Genomic DNA, 22,158 nt, shown 5'->3' on the forward strand with positions numbered 1-22,158 from the left:
GTGTGTGTGTGTACAGTGCTTAGTTTGCCTGAAATGTACATTGAAAAAAAAAATCATGAAATATGCACTTGAAAGAGTAAAAATATTTTAAAAAGTTGTTTCTAAGGATGATTTAGGCCTAAACTAAATTGAACTCAAAGGTTGCTCTGAAATTTGCAAGTCATCCTTTAGAAAGCCGATGGCAGACATGTGAAGAATAGCAGAGCTTGGAATGGATGTTCAGTGYAGGTGGTGTTTTATCGAATAACCTGAAGGCCTGATGTATCTCTGCCCCATTATTACGTTTGCAGTGAATAAAGGACAAGAGCTTCCACTCCCCATTTTGTTGTTTGCAGACTCCAACATCCAGAAGAAAAGACCCTTCAGAAAACAAAGCTAAAATTGAGGGCTCACCAGCTAAGAAGGTGAAAACTGGAGCTTCTGTTAGTGAGTATACTTGCACCCCATTGCACACTAAAAAACATTTGCRTCCTAAATTTTTCAGCTATAACATCTCATCACAAAGTACCACCACTCTTAAGCTAAAGTGTTGGGGCTCCCTCTTGTGACAGCAAGAGAAAACTACAATACAAACATTGAAACAATAATGCTCATTCTGAAAATTTAATTACAGGAAAGTTTATTTTTTTAAAAACAAACAGTTTCCTTATAAAAATTTATTTACAACATTTTAAGTGGCCAGTTTCTATCTCTGAGTGATTTCTGTCCTTTCAGCTAAGGCCTCTACCCTCTTCACCAAACACACCAAAGCTCTGGTGTGGGGTATGCAGACTAGAGCAGTGCAGGGCATGCTGGACTTTGACTATGTCTGTTCCAGAGAAGAGCCATCTGTTTCTGCCCTGATCTACCCTTTCACGTAAGGATACTCCTTCTTGCACATTTAATTCTTGAAGAACCTTCTGTAACTGGGTGTGTCATGAATATTTTTGCTCTTGGACGCCCTCCAGTGGCGACCACAAACAGAAATTTTATTGGGGCCATAAAGAGATCCTCATCCCAGTGTATAAAAACATGAGCGATGCCATGAGGAAGCACCCCGACGTGGACGTGCTCATCAGTTTTGCTTCTTTGCGCTCAGCCTTTGAAAGCACCTTGGAGACCATGCAGTACCCTCAGGTAAATACGTCTCCTGCAGCAGGATAAGAGAGTTGTCTCATTTAAAGCGGCTGAGCAAAGCTCTTCTCTTTAATTCTCAGATTCGAACCATTGCCATTATTGCTGAGGGAATCCCCGAAGCACACACAAGAAAGATCATTAAAGCTGCAGATGAGAAGGGTGTCACCCTCATTGGCCCTGCTACAGTTAGTCTTTCACTCTTGGATAACTTAGAATATATCAATGAAAGGAAACTACAGGTCATCTTTCTGTTTCAGGTTGGAGGGATAAAGCCTGGTTGCTTCAAGATTGGTAACACTGGAGGCATGCTGGACAATATCCTCGCCTCCAAGCTGTACCGTCCGGGCAGCGTGGCCTACGTGTCCCGCTCAGGCGGCATGTCCAATGAACTCAACAACATAATCTCCCGCACTACCGATGGTGTTTTTGAGGGTGTGGCCATCGGAGGGGACAGGTGTGTAACTTTTGATGTACTGTCACCAGCCACTTTATTGGATTGGACCTTTCTTTGCCTTTGTGTCTTAATTCTTGGTGGCATTGGAAAACAGTCACTGTCCAATTCAAGAAACCACTTTGAGTTGATTTGAGTTTTGTGACATGGTGCATTSTCCTGTCGGAAGTGAGCACCATAGGTACACTGTCAATATACTGATAGGCTGTGGTGTTTAAAAGACGTTCCATTCATACTAAAAGACCCAAAGTTTCCCAAGAAAATATCAATGACACTACAACTTGCCCGAACCATTAAACATTGCAGTTGTAATTGAGAGTCATCAGATCAGGCAAAAGTTTCTCATCTGTTATCGTCTGAMTTTAGTGAGCCTGTGTAAACTGTAGCCTCAGTGTCCCTTTCTTAGCTGAAAGGTGAAGGACCYRGTGTGGYTCTCTGCAGCTGTAGTCCATCTGCATCAAGTTTTTATGTATTCTGCATTTAGAGTTAGTTTTCTGCATGCCTAAGTTGTAAGAAGTAGTTACTTAAGGTACTGCTGCTTTCAACAAGAGATTYTTCCCAACATCACTGCTGCTCTTTAGATATTGTGTCATTTTCTGGTCCACTTTTTTTTGTAAAACYGACAGATAGTTGTGTAATAAAATCCCGGTAGATTAAACATTTTCTGAAATACTCTTGCACTAACAACTTAGGCCATATTTAAGGTTACTTAAATCCCCTTTCTTCCACATTCTGCTGTTAGGTTTGAAGTTCAACAATCTGTCTTCACCACATGTAGATGTTGCTGCMATGTAATTTGATAACTGTGTTATCAATCAGTTGAACAGGTATACCTAATAAAGTGGCCAGTCAGTATATATGAAATGTTTAAGCTTCTGCTGGACTTTCCCACAGATATCCAGGCTCCGTGTTTACTGACCACGTTCTGCGCTACCAAGACACTCCGGGAGTGAAAATGATTGTCGTACTTGGAGAGGTGAGAAACAGCTTCCCTCTTTGCTGGGAACTGAGGGAACAGTGTTCTAGCAGCCAGCTGACAAGCTGTGTGCAGCAAGGGGGTGGGGAGAGGTAATATTGTGTTGCTTCATGCTACATAAAGTCAGAGAAAACTGGCTTTTTTTTCAAATCAGTTTTAAATGTGTAGCTCTTTTAACCCTTGGTATGCCTTAATACTTGTAACCAACCCAGACCTAGCTTTGTATCTACTTTCTTTTAGATTGGCGGGACAGAAGAATACAAGATTGGCCAGGCTATTAAACAGGGCAGAATTACCAAGCCAGTAGTGAGCTGGTGCATTGGTACCTGTGCCACCATGTTCTCCTCAGAGGTAAAAGGTTGACTTCAGGCTCCAATTCATTTYAGTCAAATAAGAAATAAAATTAAAGGTRTCTTTAACTTTGTTTTCTGGCACTTTTTTATACATCAGGTACAGTTTGGCCATGCAGGAGCCTGTGCCAACCAGGCCTCTGAAACAGCTGTAGCCAAGAACAAGGCTCTGAAAGAGGCTGGAGCGTACGTTCCCAAGAGCTTTGATGAGCTGGGACAGATCATCAAGTGAGTGCACAGCTATGCTTGTTCCAGTGGTTTATCGGGACATACTGCACATCCAGAAAATATTTGCAGTGCTCCACTTTACACATATTTGGGTTTTTTTTTATGTCACAGCCCTATTAGTTTTAAGGGGAAAATGCATTTATTCTGTTACAAAATGTAGCATAGCAAAATGTAGAAAAACTGAAACACCCTGTTTAATTCCCGGATGCACGGTGCTCCTACTGGTAAACTAGTATACTCTTTATTTGATTGTTTTATGTTATTCTTTGTRCAGATCTGTGTATGATGGTCTTGTTTCCAAAGGAGTAATCCAGCCAGCTGAAGAGGTGCCTCCTCCCACTGTACCAATGGATTACTCCTGGGCACGAGTGAGTAAGGCGGCATGAACTATGTTTTCMATTCTTTTTGGAAACACAGTAAATTAGTACATGACTGATGGTACTACCTGTGTTTTTCTGGCTGTTGTGCAGGAGCTGGGCCTAATACGTAAACCAGCTTCCTTCATGACCAGCATTTGTGACGAGAGAGGCCAGGAGCTCCTCTATGCTGGCATGCCCATCACTGAGGTCTTCAAGTCTGAAATTGGCCTAGGAGGAACTCTGGGGCTTCTGTGGTTCCAGCGGAGGTCAGACCTATCCACCAGTGCTTAGAAAAACGYCCGCCTGGGGGTTTACAGGCCTACATACAGATTTATTTTTATAATTTCACCTCTTCMTGCGCAGGCTCCCGAAGTACGCCTGCCAGTTTATTGAGATGTGCCTGATGGTAACTGCAGATCATGGCCCTGCTGTTTCGGGTGCACACAACACTATTGTCTGTGCCCGGGCTGGCAAAGACTTAATCTCCAGTCTCACTTCTGGCCTCCTCACCATTGTGAGACATTTTGATGTTTTTTTTTTGTTTTTGTTTTTTTTAATATTACATATCTGCCCAGATCTACCAAAAGGCACAATAAAACCTTGACTTTCCTTTGTTGTTTCTTCAAGGGAGACAGATTTGGAGGAGCTCTGGATGCTGCTGCAAAGCAGTTCAGCCATGCTTTTGATAGCGGCATGTTGCCTATGGAGTTTGTCAACAAGATGAAGAAGGATGGAAAGCTGATCATGGGCATCGGACACAGAGTTAAGTCGGTGAGTTGTATTTATGGCTCAAAGGTAGACAAAGTTAGAGTTCTAAAATAAGATGAAGTCTTCGGATAATTTTCCAGTTTTCAACTGAATATTTTTTCTCTGCTTCTTCAGATAAATAATCCTGACATGAGAGTCCAGATCTTAAAGGACTTTGTGAAGCAGAACTTTCCTTCCTCACAACTTCTGGACTATGCTTTAGAAGTAGAGAAGATCACCACTTCTAAAGTAAGGATTTAAAGTGTTTGCTTTCCTGCATTGGCAACACTCATCTTTTTCACTACATGARCCTTCGCTGTGCCTGTGTTACCTAGAAGCCCAACCTGATCTTGAATGTGGACGGCTTCATTGGTGTGGCCTTTGTGGACTTGCTCAGAACCTGTGGAGGATTTACAAGGTCAGAAAAGAAATACACAATATTGCATATTACATTACATATTGCATAATATAAAGTAACCATTTTCCTGACATATCCTACAGAGATGAGGCAGATGAGTTTGTTGAAATCGGTGCTCTTAATGGCATCTTTGTCCTGGGACGCAGCATGGGATTTATTGGTGAGTGGTTTCTGTTGCTTTGGTCAGATCTTCACAACAGCAAACATTTCTCCCCCTTCATATCAAACTAACCGTTTACAATAATGTTAAAAGATCATCCAAAACCATGCATCCAAGGCCTTTCGTGGTCTTGGAGAGGTGTTTCTGGGGTGCATCAAAAACACATRYKWGWGTATGTGTAAAACTACGTAAGATTCTCCTGATTATTTAGGCATGCAAACCCATGGGGGAATTCTGATCGTTCATATTTGAGACTAAAGTGTGCCATGACAAAGCCTGGTAAGAGCAGCGGTAACTTATCGTTGAGGTGTGGCTCACTAGCAAGGATTGTGTATCAGAAAATCTGGGCTGGCTACATGGGCCTCATTCCAAGGTTGCATAATGTTCACAGAACTCCAACAAGAAGTTGAAATGAACAATGCACATAAAAAAAAGCCCACCACACTTAGGTCATTTGCATTCAGAGATCAAGTTAAAGTTTTAAGGCTGCAGTTATAATGAAAAATGTGCCTGGTACAAGTGGTGGAAGCATTGTGGTAGAATGGAGACTTAAGCAGCAGAAAACAAACAACTCCACTGTTTTCATCTTTCCTACAGGTCATTACCTGGACCAGAAGAGGCTGAAGCAGGGTCTGTATCGCCACCCCTGGGATGATATCTCCTATGTGCTGCCGGAGCACATGTCTATGTAATCAAAGAGGCGAAACCACACCTCATCCACACTGTGATCTGCCACTTCAGAAACTAGTGGCAGTAAACTAAAGGTACATGTTACAAATATTATAGSCGTCAATGTGAGAAACCGAGAAGATGCTTCAGGGTATATTTATAGTTGTAAAAGCCAGTCATTGCAGCAGTTTTGTGAGTACTGCTAAAACCTGCCTAAATGTGATGCTTGAAGGTCTGTCAATGTGCTGCAGAGATGCAATAGGTTCAGATATACATGTGAATATTTAGCCGCTGACCACAACTACCAGTCACGACGAGTGAAGTGCTGTAATTTATCCATAAATATWACATTAACATGTTTACAAAGTCTGTATGTCCTATTCTTGTGTAACACCTACTATTGTTATTGTGCCATTTGGAAATGGCAAAGTTCAGTGCAATAATACAGATCAAAGCTGAAGTCCTTCATATCCGTGTCGATGTAATGTTCCTAAAGCAGTGGTTTGCTTTTGTGTGCCAAACTGAGATGTTACATGTTTATTATTTGAGGCTCCATGTCTTATTTTACCTTTTAAATGCTGGTTTTAAACATCATTTCAYATTCTTCATCTGTAACTGTCATACACAGTATATTAAATGATCAAATCATGCTTGTTAGTTTCTTAAGTGTGAGACAGAATGTTTCATCTACCTTGTGCTTTTGTGTCTATTTTTAACCTTCTCAGTGTGGACTAATTGTGCTTATTTGTGCTTACATGCTGTATGTTCACAATTGCACTTGTGAGATAAAAGAAATAAAGTGAACATGATGTAATCATACTTTGTAATTTCCATTATCTTTTGCCTCCAATGTCAGAATGTTCAAAGAGTCTGAAATGGGAAAACTTTCTCCCTGGTTTTGTAAAGCAGAACCAAATACCATTATTTTATCAGTCCTTATGTAGTCCTGATAAAAGAAGAAGAAATGTACAGTATATGTTAACTCCTTGTTTGCTTAGCCCACAGATTCCACCATGTCATTATTTATCAAATATATAGCTACAGCACAAAAGYATTTCAAAAATAAAATGTACCCTACAAATCCTAGATTTGTAAAAAATACAAAAAAGCCTGAATTTCAAAGGGTGTGTGCCTTCTTTTTTCATAACTGAGTCACATATAAAAATATGGATTCTATACAAAAAATAATTGCCAGAAATTGCACAATTAAGAGTGGGCAACATAAATGTACTGGCCTCTTCACTGGCACCATTGAACAGTTTCAATTACTTGCAATACTTATTTATTTCTATTTATGCCACTTTTGTGCTTTTGTAYTTATTTGCCTGAGAATTTTAATGAATGTCTGAATGAACTCATTCAGTTATAGCTTTTTTAGTTTGCYCCTGTATGTAGATGCATGTAGTCTTTACACGTGAGAATTACTAAAAGTTATTTCTCCTGTAAGAACAACATGAAATATGTAAAATGTTGAGTGTAAATTTAAAAAATAGAAATCTGAATGACAACTCTACATTTCAACTGGGGTATCTGGAATATATATGAACTACAGCCATTAAATGATATAATGGCCACTCAAGCCTTTAGGKTTTTTTTTATTATAAATAAATTCTATGTTAGAGTAATTTTTATCAATAGGAGTATATTAAAGCTTTTAAAGTTCATCGTACTTTTTTTGTGTGCAAAATTATACATTGGATTACATCCATAACTCTTGGTAAAACTTAGTTGGTCTAACATCGCATAAAAGATAAACCATATTTTTTATCATCTGTTTTGGTGTAGTAAAATGATAGAATAATTACAAAAACACAGAAGGATTTGTTTTTCTTTAGACTGAGGATCCCCTTTCGAATTACGGAAATGACGCAACGACTACGTTTCACTGTCTGACCCCGCCTGGACTCCATGTATGTGCGGCTGCGTATGTCGCCTTGTTTCCCTCTCTAGTTTACTCCATCTACCACCTCTGCTCACCTCCAGAGCTGGTAGCAGAATGGCAGCGGCGGCTCCCAACCCGGAGGACTCCGCCAGGAGTGGCAGCGGCGGCGGTGGCGGAACCAGCAGCAGCACTCCCAGTGCACTAGCCGGAGACGGTGACGCGGAAGAGGCCGAGGACTTCACATCCACCTCCCATTGCTCGGAGCTCTCTCGGCGGCAGAACGAGCAGAGAAAGCAGGGCTTGTTTTGCGACGTGACGTTGGCCTTCAGCAGCGGGGCGGCTACCGGGAGCGTCCAGAGCTGCGAGTTTTCGGCCCACAGGTCTGTACTGGCTGCTGCCACCGACTATTTCACTCCGCTGCTGGGCGGGCAGTTCTCCGAGTCTCTCTCCGGACGGGTGGAGATGAAGGAGTGGAGCTCAGAGCTGGGGCCAGACCCGGARACAGTGGAGAGTGTCATCCAGTACATGTACACCGGAGAAATACGCGTCAGCACCTGCAATGTACATGAGGTCCTGGAGCTGGCAGACAGGTATCAATCTGTTTGTAATTTTATGAAATGCACWTAGCACCCGTAAACGGATCTAAGCCTCCCGAGATTTGTTCATATTTTGTCACTTTTATGTGTTTTTATTTGGGATTTTATGTGATAGACAAAGCAATGCATAGTTGTAAAGTGGAAATACAACGACAGATGGGTTTTTTAATTGGTATACACCYGAGGCAATGCTTTGTAAAACCATCTTTGCAGCAATTCCTTTGAGGCATGTCTTAATCAGCTAAGCACTTCCAGAGAATACAATGCTGCCTCCAATGGCACTGGCAAAAAAATCAGATGGGATGAAGAACATCTATAAACATCAATTTTCATTTGGATTCATTTGGCTTCAGCTCTGTACATTGACTTGACCATACCAACACACTAATCCATTCCTTTATAGCGCTGATTGTGTGGTAGTTTAATTATCTGGTCAGGTGAGGTGGAGTATAGCTGTTTATTGATACTGCCTTACTGTAGGGGTGATGTTTTAATGGTGATGCGYGCAATCCCTGTTTTTTGCAACAAGATTATATTTGGTTCTAACTGTCCAAGGCAACCTTCTAACACATGCTTTGTTTGATACATGGCTTGTGGCAAACTGTAACTACTTTTGACTTTTTTTTCCAGTGGCATTCCATAAATATCAGCACAATGCATGAATGTTGCTCAAGAGTTACCATGGGGCTCTTGGCTGCTTTTCTAATTAAAACTCTGCTTGTGTAGTCTGTCAGTTTAGATAGATAGCCATGTTGTAGATTTGTAATAGTGACTTACTCTCWCTATTTTGAAATAATGAACTGAAGTTTTCACTGAATTCAACTTTAAACTCAGCATCTTCATCTCTGCCTTGACTGCTGTTTCTTGGTCTTCATGATGCTCTTTGTTCATCATAGTTCTCCAACAATCCTTTGAGACCTTTGCAGAACAGCTATATTTATAGTATACAGATGTTACATTAGACACAGGTGAACTGTATTTAACAATTRGGYGACTTCTGATGGCTATTGATTGTACAAAATTGTATTTAGGGATATCAGACTCTTATTTGCAAGATAAATTTGAAACACCTGTGCACTTTCCTTTCAACTCAACATAATATGCTATTTGCATTGCTAGTCTTGCCTATAAAATCCCAATKAAATATGCTACATGTCCTAACATTRCACTTTTGGTTKWATGATAGTTGCAAGCTCTTTTTCTTGAAACCCCTCAATTCCCTCTGATGTTTTTCATTGTGTTTTTTCTCTGCTACTTTATTTGAAGGTTCTTGCTGCTGCAGCTCAAAGATTTCTGTGGTGAGTTCCTCAAGAAGAAGCTGAGTTTGACCAACTGTGTGGCAGTGCACAGTCTAGCTCACATGTAYACCTTGGACCAGCTGGCTTTGCGRGCCGCAGACATGATTCGCCGCAATTTCCACAAGGTTATCCAGGATGAGGAGTTTTACACGCTGCCCTTTCACCTGGTCCGTGACTGGCTGTCGGATGCGGAGATCACTGTKGAWTCAGAGGAGGTGCTGTTTGAGGCCGTGGTGAAGTGGGTGCAGAAGAACCCAGAAGAGCGAAGTCGCTACTTCGAGGAGCTGTTTCGTCTCCTAAGGCTTCCCCAGATAAAACCCACCTACTTGGCCAGGGTGGTGAAAAATGAACGAYTCGTGGCCTCCAATGAAGCCTGCATGCGACTGGTGTCAGAGGCTGTAGAGGGCCACGCAATTCGCTTTGAGAACCTCAAGTCAGCAGATATGGAGTTCTGGTCTTCGCACATGGCCTCGTTTCAACCTCGGTTCGGCCAGAACATGGACGTTATCATGGTGGTGGGTGGGGTGTCAGAGGGCGGGGACTATCTGAGTGAGTGTGTGGGGTACTTCATCTATGAGGATCGATGGGTGAACCTCCCTCACATCCACAACCACTTGGATGGCCACGCCATCGCCACCACAGAGTCCCATGTCTATGTAGCTGGATCGATGGAGCCAGGATTTGCAAAGACAGTGGAACGTTACAATCCCAATCGCAACACTTGGGAGCAGGTCAGCAACTTAACCACGCGCAAGCACTCTTTTGGGCTAACGTGCATCAAGGATATCTTGTACAGCATTGGTGGGCACGGAAACTTCAGTCCGGGCTTCAAGGATGTGAGTGTGTATGAGCCTGAGCAGGACAAGTGGCACAATCTGGAATCGGCTCCTAAAATTCTGCGAGATGTGAAAGCGGTTAGCGTGGAGGATCGCTATGTGTATGTGACGGCACGCACACCTGTGGACACAGATAATGATGATGGACTGAAGACGGTGACCACCCGATATGACACCGAAAGCCGCCAATGGCAGGATGTCGACTCCTTGCCACTCATTGACAACTATTGCATCTTCCAGATGGCTGTGGCTTCGACTAACTTCTACCACACAGCTTCCTGCTGCCCTAAGAGTTACGCAGTGCGGGACGAAGTCGCCAGGCAGAAGATTAGTGCCCGCATCTCTGATGAGATCCTGGAGAGCCTGCCGCCAGAAGTGACCAGCATAGAGGGTGCCGCCATCTGCCATTTTGATGAGGAYGTCTTCATCATTGGAGGCTGGAAGAACAGCGACGACGTTGACAAGCAGTATCGCAAAGAGGCCTACCGCTACTGTGCGGAGAGGAAGCGTTGGATGCTGCTGCCGCCCATGCCGCAGCCCCGCTGTCGGGCGACCGCCTGCCACGTCAGAATCCCGTACCGCTTCCTGTACGGCTGCCAGCGGTATCCCATGCCCCAGAACCTGGCTCGCCAGCGAGATCGTATGCAGCAGATGCAGCAGCTCCACAGGCGCACCCTAACCCTGCGTCGACAGCTCCAGTCACAGATAGAGTGCTGAACTGGGCCGGCGGCGTCTGAAGATTTCCACCACTCATACGTAACCCGCTGCTGTGAATGATGTGTTGTTCTCGTTGGTTGTCGCTCATCTAAGCTGCGTGGCATTAGCTCCCATGTTGTTGTATTAATCGCTGACTTAAAGCCATGAAATATGTATGCAGGTCATTCAGGCGGTATGTTGCAGATGTACACATGTTTATAAGAGTGTTTTTCAGCAGCCAAAAAAACTAAGTATGCTTTAGTAATTAATGTTGATAAAGATGCTGTTTATCTATTTGTATAGTATAAAGCTGTATATGTCTAAATTGATACTTGACATTCCTTTATTGTATAAGCCTCTACTGGCAGGAATATGTGACATCAGTAATAACATTAGTATTGCATTCCTACTTTCTTAAGAGTCCCATCATTCCTTCCTTCCTAACACTGTGACAATCCCTTCATGAAAAGTAGAACTTACTAAWAAAGGACTTTGCTTGTTACTTCAAACATTCAACATTGACTGTGAATATAACAKATAGGTTACCTGGTCTTTTCTTTCTGGATAGTCCAGAAAGACTTTTCATCACAAAAGCTTCTAGAATGCTCTCCCTTTGTCCTCAACAATTGTAGTGTATTTCGGTCATTTATGTACATGTAATGCTTTAACAGTTCTCGGAGGGGCAGTATGACGTCCAGGCTCTAGTAATGTGTAAGTTGCAACAACATTTCACTTATTTATGCAGTACATTTCTTTTTTTCCTGCCTCTTTATTAAGCACCAAAATCAATGGCTCAATCATTCCTTTCTTTTGCACTTTTAAAAATGTTCCACTTATCCTCTTAATTCAAACAGAAAATGTAAAAAAATTTTATTCGTATGTATGTCTGGATTGTGTCTGCACAGGGTTCGGTTATTGTTTTGCTAAGAATGGTTAAGGTTGTCTCGTAGAACTGCACTTTTTCAATCTCTTATTAGTTGTAAAGTCTTAAAGTTGTTGCTGCACCTTGATTTAGCAGTTTTTTCAGTTTTGTCATATCAGACAAGGTGATTGTATTTTGGAAATACCATTTTTTAAAACCGGATTCCAGCAAGCAAGTTTTGAACTCTAAGCAAAGATGTTGCCATCAGTATGGATGGAATTGTTTCAAACATTAAATATCTCATAAAAAAAWTTATTTCTGTTAACTCCATTTTGACTTGGGTGTACATTGGAGCTGTCTCCTGTTGCCCACCAAAGAGACGTAAAGATGTAATGAAAAGGAATCAAACCTAAAGACAAAGAAGGGATTGCTATGAATTTGTTGTGACTGACATTCAGGAGCTGTGCAGTACCAAGGTTAAAGAGCGTAGAAATGATATTCATTTCCACTTTATGACCAATATAAATAGCACTGCAGATCTTAACTGAAATAAGCTATGTATTTGCTTTGCATGTGATAGTCTGACATTGTGTCCTTATATTTCGATGTAAGAAGTACTAATGGCATCACTTGCAATTAAAGCTGTTTTTGTAAGATAAATATGTGTATTGTTACTTTGACTCTTGACTCTGTTCAATGCCTACTCATACTCTTTAACTGGCTTTAGACGCAGCATAGTTTTGGTGCCAGCAGTAGGTTGCCAATTGAATAAAGAATAAGTAGCATTCAGGCCTTTCACTCAAATAGTAAATAAGTTTGCATGAGTGTTCGATTACTTTTCTGTATTAAGCTGTACCAATCAATTTACAGGTTCATCTGAATAAATTAGATGGTTATTGAAGTGCTTTATTGCATACATAGTGATATATTTCAAACTTATTTAAAAAACAAAAAACTAATATTCACCATCTCTGATTATGACATAAACTAACTAAAAAAATAAATAGCAGAAATGTTATTCTGCTGACTTTTAGAGTTGACCAGAAGAAAATCATTGAGTCTGACAACAGAGTAAGTTGTTCACTGTACAAAAAAGGTTTCGTAGTGAAAGGCCCACRCGAAGAGTTGAGAAGATTGTAAAGTTAAAGAGTTATGGTGAGATTATTTTGGTGGGAACTGTAGTTGAACTCTGTGCTTTAAAAGTTACCATACAGACTTTCTTAACTCACTAAGCTTACAAGCTGATTGCCTCCTTTCGACAACACACTGATGCAGTAATTAGACCATGTTTGTTCATGAGAACTGGTTCTCATGAACATGCAGTTAAAAAAATAAAGTGCAAAAATGAGTATGGTGTGCATATTTTGCACAGTACATGGAGATGATTTTCAGCAAACTGACATTTCTGTTATTATTATTATTATTATTATTATATTATTATTATTACTATAACTTTTAATTAATCAGTACTTTAATAATTTAAAATATATATTTTTTAAATGAATTATTTACTTTTTGATAAACCGATTTATTTATTTATGACAGCTTTTATTTATTTACTTATTTATTTTTGCTGTTTTCATTTGCTAGAAGCCTCGATCATAAAGATTGACAGAAAAATATTACTCTATGTGTAATGATTCTATATAACGTTTACATTTTCGGTGATATTCAAATGTATTGATATGTATTTGTGTATGGGACTGGTGGGAACCTGGAATGGGTGGATTTGCTTCAGGGGGACAGTTGCACATGGACGGTTAGGTAAGAATAGTGCTGCCTTCACGGGTCACTCGTTGGCTCGTATTTAAAACRGTAACGGGAAAACTCCAAAAATATATCAAAATTTAAGATTACATTGAGTACATAGAAATAAGAATTATTTAAAAATTGACCTAATTGTAATAAAATAGGGATTTTAACCTAATCAGTGTATTAGTAAACACGCTTGTAAAAAAAATTCTGACACACACGGTAGTATGAATGCAGCAGTGTCCTTTTAGCCGGTACACATAGTTCTCTTGCTCTGCAGACTTTGCCCGAAAAAGCCGCAACGCACAATTTGTTTTTAAAAATGGTAATGCTACTCTGTAAACATTCAGAATAACCTAAAAACATGTAAATCTTTACTTCACGCAAGTAATATTTGCATTGGGGTAGCTAAATTGTATTTAACTTTATGCTAAGCTACCACGATGGTGAAGCTAATAACTTTGTAACTCACATAAAAAGAAAGAACGACTTAAATACTAATTTGACTTTATAAGTCACGTTTTAGTAATGGGCGATGACAAGACTATACAACTAATACATTTTTAAAATCATGTGTTAGTCCAGTTTGCTTTGGTTTCGGTTTTAAAAACTAGTTTTTTATCGTGGTATGTAATAGCTGTTAACGAATTGCTGTTACAATTTTCAAACGTGTCTGAACAGATTCCAGAGCTGTCAAATGGATCCGTGTTGATGAAGGATCCTCAGAGGGTACAAGATATCCTGAAGTCCCTGTTAGACGCTGGACCCAACACGCTGCAGGTATCTACACTGAAACTCCTCAGAAATACTGGAAAGCCTTCAGGAACACTAGGTGGAAAATCAAACSTCATATTCTTGTTATTTTCAGGTGATCTCKGATTTTGACATGACCCTGTCGAGATTCCAATACAATGGGAAGCGATGTCCTACGTGTCACAGTAAGTACACAGTTAGTGTCGCTATGCATTTAGTTGGGGTTTTTTTTAGCTGTTGACTAAAATATATGAAGTTTGATAATAAATTAATGGAACTGTTAAGTGTTTCTCTAAAGGTAACATTAACATCAGTCCCTTTTAAAGCAYTTGTTCTAATTTTATTTTTCTTCAAACGGCATAAAACTGTAAAAATCATCCTTTAGTTTTGCTTGAATAAAATATGTGCTGCTAGAAGACTCCCTTGTGAAGGACACATCAATGAGAGTTTAGAAATAAAAAAATATATATTTTAATAATTGCAACCATATGGAAAAAAGACATTTTCCAACATAAGTTGTTGAATTGTTTGTTTTGGCAGATATTCTTGACAACAGCAAAGCCATCTCTGAAGAGTGCCGCCAAAAGGTAGGACAGATTATTCTGAAATATTTTTTGCGCTGGTTGATCTGTAAAGAAATCTCATTATAGTTGATAATGTCTTTGTTGCCACACTGTTTTTATTTCGCTCCTGTTTTTTGGATCACGTTTTAAGTTTTTAAACATGGATTATTCCTGGTATATAAAGGGTATCTGTGCTTWCCTAACCYAYTTCTGTAGTTAGATCTCAGAATCCTGTCCTGTCCTCCACAGCTGAATCATCTTCTGCAGACTTATTATCCCATAGAGATTGACACCTCACGTTCAGTTGAAGAGAAGCTGCCTTTAATGGTGGAGTGGTGAGTATTTCTCACTGATATGCTCCAGTTTCTAGGCTTTTTTTGGGGGGATAGTGTTTGAAAAGGTGAGACTTTCCCATAGGTGGACCAAAGCTCATGACCTTCTTGTGGAGCAGAAAATTAAAAAAGAGGAGCTGGCTGTGGCAGTGCGTGAGTCTGATGCAATGCTGAGGTAAGGATATCTAAAGACTTGGAAGTTGTGGTTGATACATAAGGGGAAAGTTGAAATAAAATGTGGCGATGCTACAACAGGGAGGGTTACGAGCTGTTCTTCGACCGCCTGAACCAGCACGCCATCCCTCTGCTCATTTTCTCCGCTGGAATCGGAGACATCCTGGAAGAGGTGATACGGCAAGCCAACGTCTTCCACCCTAACGTCAAAGTCATCTCCAACTACATGGACTTTGACGAATTTGTGAGTTGTTCAGCACTTTAAAAAAAAAAAAAATCATTTTATTCCAAAAATACAGATTTCTATGATATTAAGACGTCTCTGATTAACCAGGGGATATTGAGGGCTTTCAAGGGAGAGCTGATTCACGTCTACAATAAAAGAGAAGGTGCGCTGCTAAACACGGGCCATTTCGAGGAGCTGCGGTCRAGACCAAATGTCCTGCTGATGGGAGACTCTCTGGGGGACCTGAACATGGCTGATGGAGTTCAGAATATGAAGCACATCCTCAAGATTGGGTTCCTGAATGACAAGGTAAGCAAAAACCTGATATATTTCAGCTAATCCCAAGGGTTTCCAGCCATGACCTTTTGCCTTTTTCTTTCTTTTTAGGTYGAGGAGAGCAAACAGTCCTATTTGGACTCGTATGACATTGTGTTGGTGAAAGATGAATCCTTGGAAATTCCTAATGCTGTCCTAAAACTTCTTACGCGTAACAACTGAACTGTTTTTCATCCCTGGCTGTGAAACACACCAGGACCATCGGCTGAGCAGCGACCTGCTCTCCCAGTGTTACCGGGATTCTTGTCAAAGACTCAATGRGAATAAATAGCACAGTGCTTTGCAAAAGCATTGACACCACTTGAACTTCTTCACATTTTGTAATGTTGTAGCCACAACATTAAAAAGTTCAAAAGGTATTAATTCTTTTTGCAAGGCATTGTATATGATTGTATTTTACTGTACAAAAAAAAAAACATAAAAAAACTAAGAATACCTGAGTGAGTCTGTGTCAGACCTCAAGTTGTTTTACATTCTGTTGAAAACCTTGCTGTTGTTTTGAACCACTCCGGATCTGTTTGTGGCAGCCAAATATATGTGTATGAGGTTATTGGTGTTTTTTTTTTGTTCAGTTTATTGTTTTAATGTTAGATTTAATATTTAAAAATAAAACGCACAATAAAAATGTGGCACCTTATTTTCCACATTTGGTTCAACAAGATTTGTAACCATTTTATGCGCCATAAGTCACCTCTCCATAAACTTTCAACCTGACACCCAACATTTAATTTCATCCTAAAACATCAGTTTGTGTTTCGTGATACATTTTGAATTGCAGTGTAAGRTTCCTACAAGGTTTTCTTTGGTTTTATTCAGTCTTTGTGAGCAATCTTTTCTGTTTGGACCTTTTAAGAAATGTTTTTTTTTTTACTTTCCTGAACATTAAACATGTTTTCATTTCAATAAACTCGTTTCYCTGAAAAGAAAAGAACCCGTCACTATGTGCAGTACATGTGAAAGAAACTGAACTTCATTTTATTACAAAAGTTCATTTTTTGCTTACATGGTTATAATCCAATAGGCCAGTAGTTCTTAATTATTCTATCAAAACAAAAGAAAATTCATGCTGTGCTTGAACTTATGTAAAGTTCAAGCACAGCATGAAGTTTACATAAATAAACCTTTTCAACCATTAACTTCAACAYAGATTTTCATGGGACTTTATGACTTTTTAAAAGTGAATACAGGTTTCAATTTTAAACGTATCAAAAAAATACATATATAAATAAAACAATTTACCATTTAGTTGCACATGAGTAACRTTAAGTGACATGGTTTCCAATGACTTCTTCATTCACCTCTAATGTTTTTGAAAAGTTCTTGCCGGATCGTTGTGAAGCGGATATTTCCAGTTCCCGCGCGCTCACCTTCGCTGCTGCTCATAGCTCATCTCGCCTCACTTGTTCAGACTTATCATCCCTAATTTTCAGTTCATCTTCTACAATTTTTCCATCTTTATTCTGGTCCTGATTATCAAACATATCTTTAACAACGCCTTCGATGTCGACGCCTGGCCGAAGTCGACCTTTGCCCTCTTTGACTTGCAGTTTGATGAACTCTGAAAACTGTGGGAGGGAAAAGAGGAGAGCATCTTACTGCTTGTTGTCAGATTATTCTAAAAAAAAAAAAGAAAGAAAAAAAAACTGACCAAACTTTCCTGCTTACCTCCTGTAGAGGGACCTCTTTGTCCCCATTGAGGTCTAGAGCATTGAAGAGAGGGTTGGGGATTTCTCCTAGCCAGACAAACATGAAGCCTTCTGGCACGCCTTTCTGCAGCTGCACCAGCTCCAGTTCAAAAAGGAGCACTGCACTTCCTGGAACTCCTACAGCTACAAAAAAAAAAAAAATTCACATTATATATGTGAATATAATGTGAAATTGAATTTTTTTTATTTTTATCTAAGCATATCCAGAAACTCACCTCCTTCCTCTCCATGACCCCAGTGCGGAGGGACCACCACCTCTCTCCTCTCGCCCACACACATGCCTTTTAAACCTTCCTCCAGGCCCATGATCACCTTACCGGCTCCTAGAGTCGTGACAGAAGGCGAGTCGAACTGGTCCCTGAAAAGCCAGAGATAATCCGCTTTAGCTTTTAACAGAAGATTTTTAAAAATCCCAGCTCAGTAAAACATGCAGCCGTATACGCCTGTCGGATGCATGAACGGTTACGTCTACTCCAAAACTCTGAAATCTGTCAGACGAGGAGCCAGCGATGTTTACATGCACSAGSGTGGAGGGTGTGGTGTTGCAGAGTGAACAGCAGGGGTCGCTCACGAGGAGTACAGAAGCGTGCCGTCCATCAAGGAGCAGTTGTAGCGATAGTGAATTAAATCGTCGGCTTCGCTGGTCATGTTACATTCCTGAGGCTTGTGGGTGACTCTGATCTCGACCGAATCTTTGGGGTTGTGGAAGTCAATAACGTGGACGTCAAAGATCAGCACAGCGGAGCCAGGAATGAGGTTTCCTGCGACCGCGGAGGGAAAAGAAAAAGGCAGAACTTATGGTTTTATCACGCYCTCTCAGTTTGTTTTAAAAGCTCCTAAAKGCAGGCGTCAAACTCACCAGCGCCTTTTTCTCCATAAGCCATGTGAGGAGGAATTGTAATTCTCCTTTTCTCTCCAATGCACAGGCCCTGCAGAGCTTTATCCATGCCGTGGATCACATATCCCATTCCGATGTATGTGTTGTAGGTTCTGTTTCGTTGGTAGCTGTTAGAGGAAGAACAGTGGGGGGGGGCTTAGCGTTAAGATACTTTATTGACTTTAAGAAGAACTGCTGGAGTTCACCTTGAGTCGAAGAAAGTGCCGTCCTGGAAGGTGCCGTTGTAGTGGTAGCGGATGTAATCCCCAGTGACTGTCCTGCGTGTGCAGCTTTTAGGCATCTCTCTCACCTCTGCAGTCACATCATCCTTAGGATTAAACACGTCAACCAACAGCACCTCAAACACAAGTGTCGCCTGTGGGGGGATCTTGGTACCTTAAGGGAGGAGAACAATGGTTGCGGTAACAACTTACTTCAAATATTATGCACAGTGCATCAAGTTAACAAAAAAAAAACACAAAAAAAAACATGGTTGGCGAAAGCAAATAGTTTTAGGCCAGAATTGTGATTTCATTTTTATTTTTTTAAATCTTTTACCATGGCCGGCCTCGCCATACGCCAAGAATGGTGGGACAATGACGATCCGTCTCTCCCCAACACACATGCCTTGAAGACCCTCATCCATGCCTTCGATGATGTCGCCCTGCCCCAAGTAGGTGTCATAAGTTGTGTTTCTTGAGTGACTGCAAAAAAAAAAAAAAAAAGTTAGAACTTTTTTTGAGACACGGATCAAACATTTTCRTCCAAAGGACAGTGAAGTCTGACTCGCCTGGAATCAAACGCTTCACCAGTCAGCAGCGTGCCGTTGTAGTGGTAACGGATGAAATCTGACACTGCGGTAGTGCGCCTGCAGAYCCCAGGTTTGCTGACCGTGCGGATCTGGACCTTGTCCTCAGGGTTCCATATGTCCAGCAGGAGGATATCGTACACCAGAGTGGCGTCGGGWGGGATCAGTCCACCTGTGGGCCCACCAACACACATTGGCATAAACCACATACAGACGATGGAAAAACAAGAACAATAAACAAAAGTTGTCCCGTGTGGTGGTGCTGAGCCGCACCTGTGCCAACACTTCCGTACGCCAGGTGTGGCGGGACGGTGATCCTTCTGCGCTCGTTGACACACATGCCCTGCAGACCTCGGTCCATCCCTGTGATGAGCTTGCCAAGTCCCACCTGACTGACGAAGGCTTTACCTCGCTCATGGCTGCAGAGGCAGGGCGGGGGGGGGACAGCGAAGCAAAGAAAACTGTTAATGCTCAACGCCTTCTGGAGAACGTTTTGTGGTACTGAGACAAAAAATAGACTGAAGTATGTTTGAAGAAGTTTGTGTTTTGCTTTCAACCCTACAACACTGCGAACGATCAAAACACACAGGTGGTAGTGTCATGCTGTTTTGCTGATAGTAATAGTGCTACATTGCAAAAGTCAATGTGATATAAGTCATAAAGTTAACTCTCAATTCTTCAACTTCAAATCAACATCTGGTGGCTGAAATGTGGAACAAATTATGGGTGTTGGATAAAATTATTTCTACCACATATCAAAATTGGTTTTGGAGTGGATGAAATAAGTTAACGTTACCTTTTGGAATTGACTGAGAAAATAGCTTCTTTTTTTTATGAGAAGCAACAAAGATTGTACCATTTGTCCACAGTCAGAGTGGGATCATTAAAGTGTTTAGCATCAAATCACAGAAATTTGAAAAGAAAGGGTTCGTTCCAACAGATGATCTATGTCACGCATCAAAACTGAGATTGGAATAATTAAAAAAAAAGGCAACATTGAGCTTTTGCGCATTTCCCTCTGACCCAATATTTGTGCAAGCCCCAATAATAAAGGGGGCGTGTACGATTTTATGCCTGCGTGTGTAGTTTTGGACCTACGCAAATTAAATCCATGCGTTTGCAATTCCTGTTACAAGTGAATTAAGAATGAATAATCACCGATGGAAAAGAAAATCTACTCAAATATGCAATAATGAATGCAAATCTACTCTGTGTAGATAACGGGACGGTTCTCGTTGTGATTATTGCAAAGTTGACACGTCTACAAGCTGCCAAAGATCATTCTGAGACCTCGTCCAGAGTTGAACTCTGTTATTAACTTCGCATGTTTTGACTTTTTTTTTTTTTTGTTGTTGCATTTTTCTTTTACAGACATCTAAATCTGGCTCTATTTATCGCCTTAAAGTAAACGTGATTACGTTCCCTTTACGTTCACCTGGAGTCAAACCTTTTCCCGTCCTCATAGAAGGTCCCGTTGAAGTGATATCGGATAAAATCTTCCGTTTGAACTTCTCTGGCACAAACTTTCGGTAATTCGTAGCGATCCACAGCAATGTCCGCCAACGGGCCGGGGTTGCAGTCCACAACGGAAACAAAAAGCAGAAGTCCGAAGCATTTCGTTATATCCATTTGGAACCTCGGGGGGAACAACAGCAGAGGAGAGCACAGATCTCCTGGAGCCGATAGCGGGATGATGCGACTCATAAAGCGGGGTGGAGTAAGGAGAAAGAGCCGCAGAACGTTTGGGGCAGTTTGAATGTAAAGGTTGCGGGAAGAAGCAAATCAGCTTCCGGTCAGGGTTTTCAAAATAACAATAATAAGTTTAGTTTACATCAGGATTTACATTTCTTTATCCTCAGCCCACTTTAGCTAATCTCCCCCGACAGCAAGGCATTATTATTATGACTGTTGCTTACTGGATTTCTTTTTCAGTTCTTTTTTTAGACAATGTTCTGCCTTTTGTTCTAAAAGACGGTAAAAACAAACACACCAAAATAAATAAAAAACTAGATCCTCAGTGTCTGAAATACAAACCAGCATGTCTGTCATTGGCAACCAAGATTTCTAAATATTATGTGGCTTTTTTTTGTTGTTGTTAAAATGGATGGCAAGTGAATAACTTACACAGTTTCCACAAATCAGCAAAGCACAACACTGAAGAGCCACAATTAAAAAGATCAACTTTTTTTCTTTCTTTGAAATACAGTTTTGTAAAAATCACACCAATTTTACCTCATGCAAGGCTACTGAAAATAGTTTTTACCTTGTGCTTTTACTTAGATGGAAATGAGTCGTCATTTCCGGCTCTGTTGCATCTCTTTTTGTCTAACTTACCGCACCCTTAAGTTTCTGCGCTGCAAAGAACCGCAGAGGGAGAAGGAGGAGATCCTCCTACTTTCTAATGGAATTCTGCAAACGTGTAAAGGCTGGCTTACGATGCCGACCGTCCCCATGTTTTTAATGCTGGAAACGCCAAATCCCGAGTAGAACAGTGGGATTAAACCCGTAGTCTTTAGAAAGTCTGTCAAAATTTATTTCATTGGGTAACTAAGTGTGCATTCAATGTTATTCTCCAAAAGAAGAGTATTCTTGTGTAGACTGAAAAGTACCCATTGTTAAAACGCAGAATGGTTTTCAAACTCATAATGTTCAATCTTGCAAGTTTACTGAGACTTTAAGTAGGGGCTGTATGGCCAAATACTTTCAAAACTTTTCAAATAAATCTGCCGATAAGTATTTGTATAGGTTGCGAATGGAACACGTAAAATTACATTGTTGAAAAATACAACAGGATGTTTAATATTGTAATAATCAGGGGTTGTTAGACGCCTGCTGAGTGACAAAACTGAGTATTTAGAGCCTTTCCTCCTTGAGGTCCAGACTTTTGCTTGCTGTCAAGCAAGAAAAAATTATCATCATTTACACGGGTAGCAGGAAGTTGTACCTTCAGAATAATTTCCAAGAGTTGAAATTGGAATTTCTAAACG

The 22,158-nt window shown here is 40.7% G+C and overlaps 4 protein-coding genes across 4 annotated transcripts in view; 3 read left to right on the plus strand and 1 right to left on the minus strand.

The window, feature by feature from the left end:
* The window catches only part of aclya (ATP citrate lyase a), an 18,482-nt gene extending 12,189 nt beyond the window's left edge, over nucleotides 1-6,293 (plus strand). Inside the window, 17 exon segments of the mRNA XM_008417072.2 lie at nucleotides 201-328; nucleotides 331-426; nucleotides 715-856; nucleotides 948-1,116; nucleotides 1,197-1,301; nucleotides 1,374-1,570; nucleotides 2,462-2,543; nucleotides 2,784-2,894; nucleotides 2,994-3,121; nucleotides 3,396-3,489; nucleotides 3,592-3,746; nucleotides 3,844-3,994; nucleotides 4,108-4,251; nucleotides 4,363-4,476; nucleotides 4,563-4,645; nucleotides 4,729-4,805; nucleotides 5,403-6,293. Of these exon segments, the coding sequence (XP_008415294.1) occupies nucleotides 201-328; nucleotides 331-426; nucleotides 715-856; nucleotides 948-1,116; nucleotides 1,197-1,301; nucleotides 1,374-1,570; nucleotides 2,462-2,543; nucleotides 2,784-2,894; nucleotides 2,994-3,121; nucleotides 3,396-3,489; nucleotides 3,592-3,746; nucleotides 3,844-3,994; nucleotides 4,108-4,251; nucleotides 4,363-4,476; nucleotides 4,563-4,645; nucleotides 4,729-4,805; nucleotides 5,403-5,497 (2,071 nt within the window). The 3' untranslated portion in view covers nucleotides 5,498-6,293.
* Nucleotides 6,294-7,355: 1,062 nt separating this feature from the next.
* Nucleotides 7,356-12,318, plus strand: LOC103469415 (kelch-like protein 11). The gene is made up of 2 exons (XM_008417073.1): nucleotides 7,356-7,946; nucleotides 9,219-12,318. Exons 1-2 carry the CDS (start codon nucleotides 7,387-7,389, stop codon nucleotides 10,801-10,803), a joined length of 2,145 nt encoding a protein of 714 aa, XP_008415295.1. The 5' UTR covers nucleotides 7,356-7,386; the 3' UTR covers nucleotides 10,804-12,318.
* Nucleotides 12,319-12,988: 670 nt separating this feature from the next.
* On the plus strand, nucleotides 12,989-16,129 carry LOC103469432 (cytosolic 5'-nucleotidase 3). The gene is made up of 10 exons (XM_008417097.1): nucleotides 12,989-12,997; nucleotides 13,623-13,721; nucleotides 14,078-14,176; nucleotides 14,265-14,334; nucleotides 14,690-14,736; nucleotides 14,962-15,047; nucleotides 15,130-15,219; nucleotides 15,300-15,462; nucleotides 15,553-15,753; nucleotides 15,832-16,129. Exons 1-10 carry the CDS (start codon nucleotides 12,989-12,991, stop codon nucleotides 15,940-15,942), a joined length of 975 nt encoding a protein of 324 aa, XP_008415319.1. The 3' UTR covers nucleotides 15,943-16,129.
* A 45-nt stretch (nucleotides 16,130-16,174) lies between these two features.
* On the minus strand, nucleotides 16,175-20,946 carry fkbp10a (FKBP prolyl isomerase 10a). Its single transcript, XM_008417074.2, has 10 exons — nucleotides 20,607-20,946; nucleotides 19,445-19,590; nucleotides 19,154-19,343; nucleotides 18,922-19,067; nucleotides 18,570-18,759; nucleotides 18,346-18,491; nucleotides 18,058-18,247; nucleotides 17,702-17,844; nucleotides 17,446-17,609; nucleotides 16,175-17,345 (listed from the first exon to the last, which is right to left on the minus strand). The coding sequence occupies exons 1-10, from the start codon at nucleotides 20,873-20,875 to the stop codon at nucleotides 17,160-17,162; spliced, it is 1,770 nt and encodes a 589-aa protein (XP_008415296.1). The 5' UTR covers nucleotides 20,876-20,946; the 3' UTR covers nucleotides 16,175-17,159.
* Nucleotides 20,947-22,158: the final 1,212 nt, after the last annotated feature.

The sequence above is a fragment of the Poecilia reticulata genome, linkage group LG8 (genome assembly GCF_000633615.1).
Source record: "Poecilia reticulata strain Guanapo linkage group LG8, Guppy_female_1.0+MT, whole genome shotgun sequence".
In the NCBI taxonomy this organism is placed as follows: domain Eukaryota; kingdom Metazoa; phylum Chordata; class Actinopteri; order Cyprinodontiformes; family Poeciliidae; genus Poecilia; species Poecilia reticulata.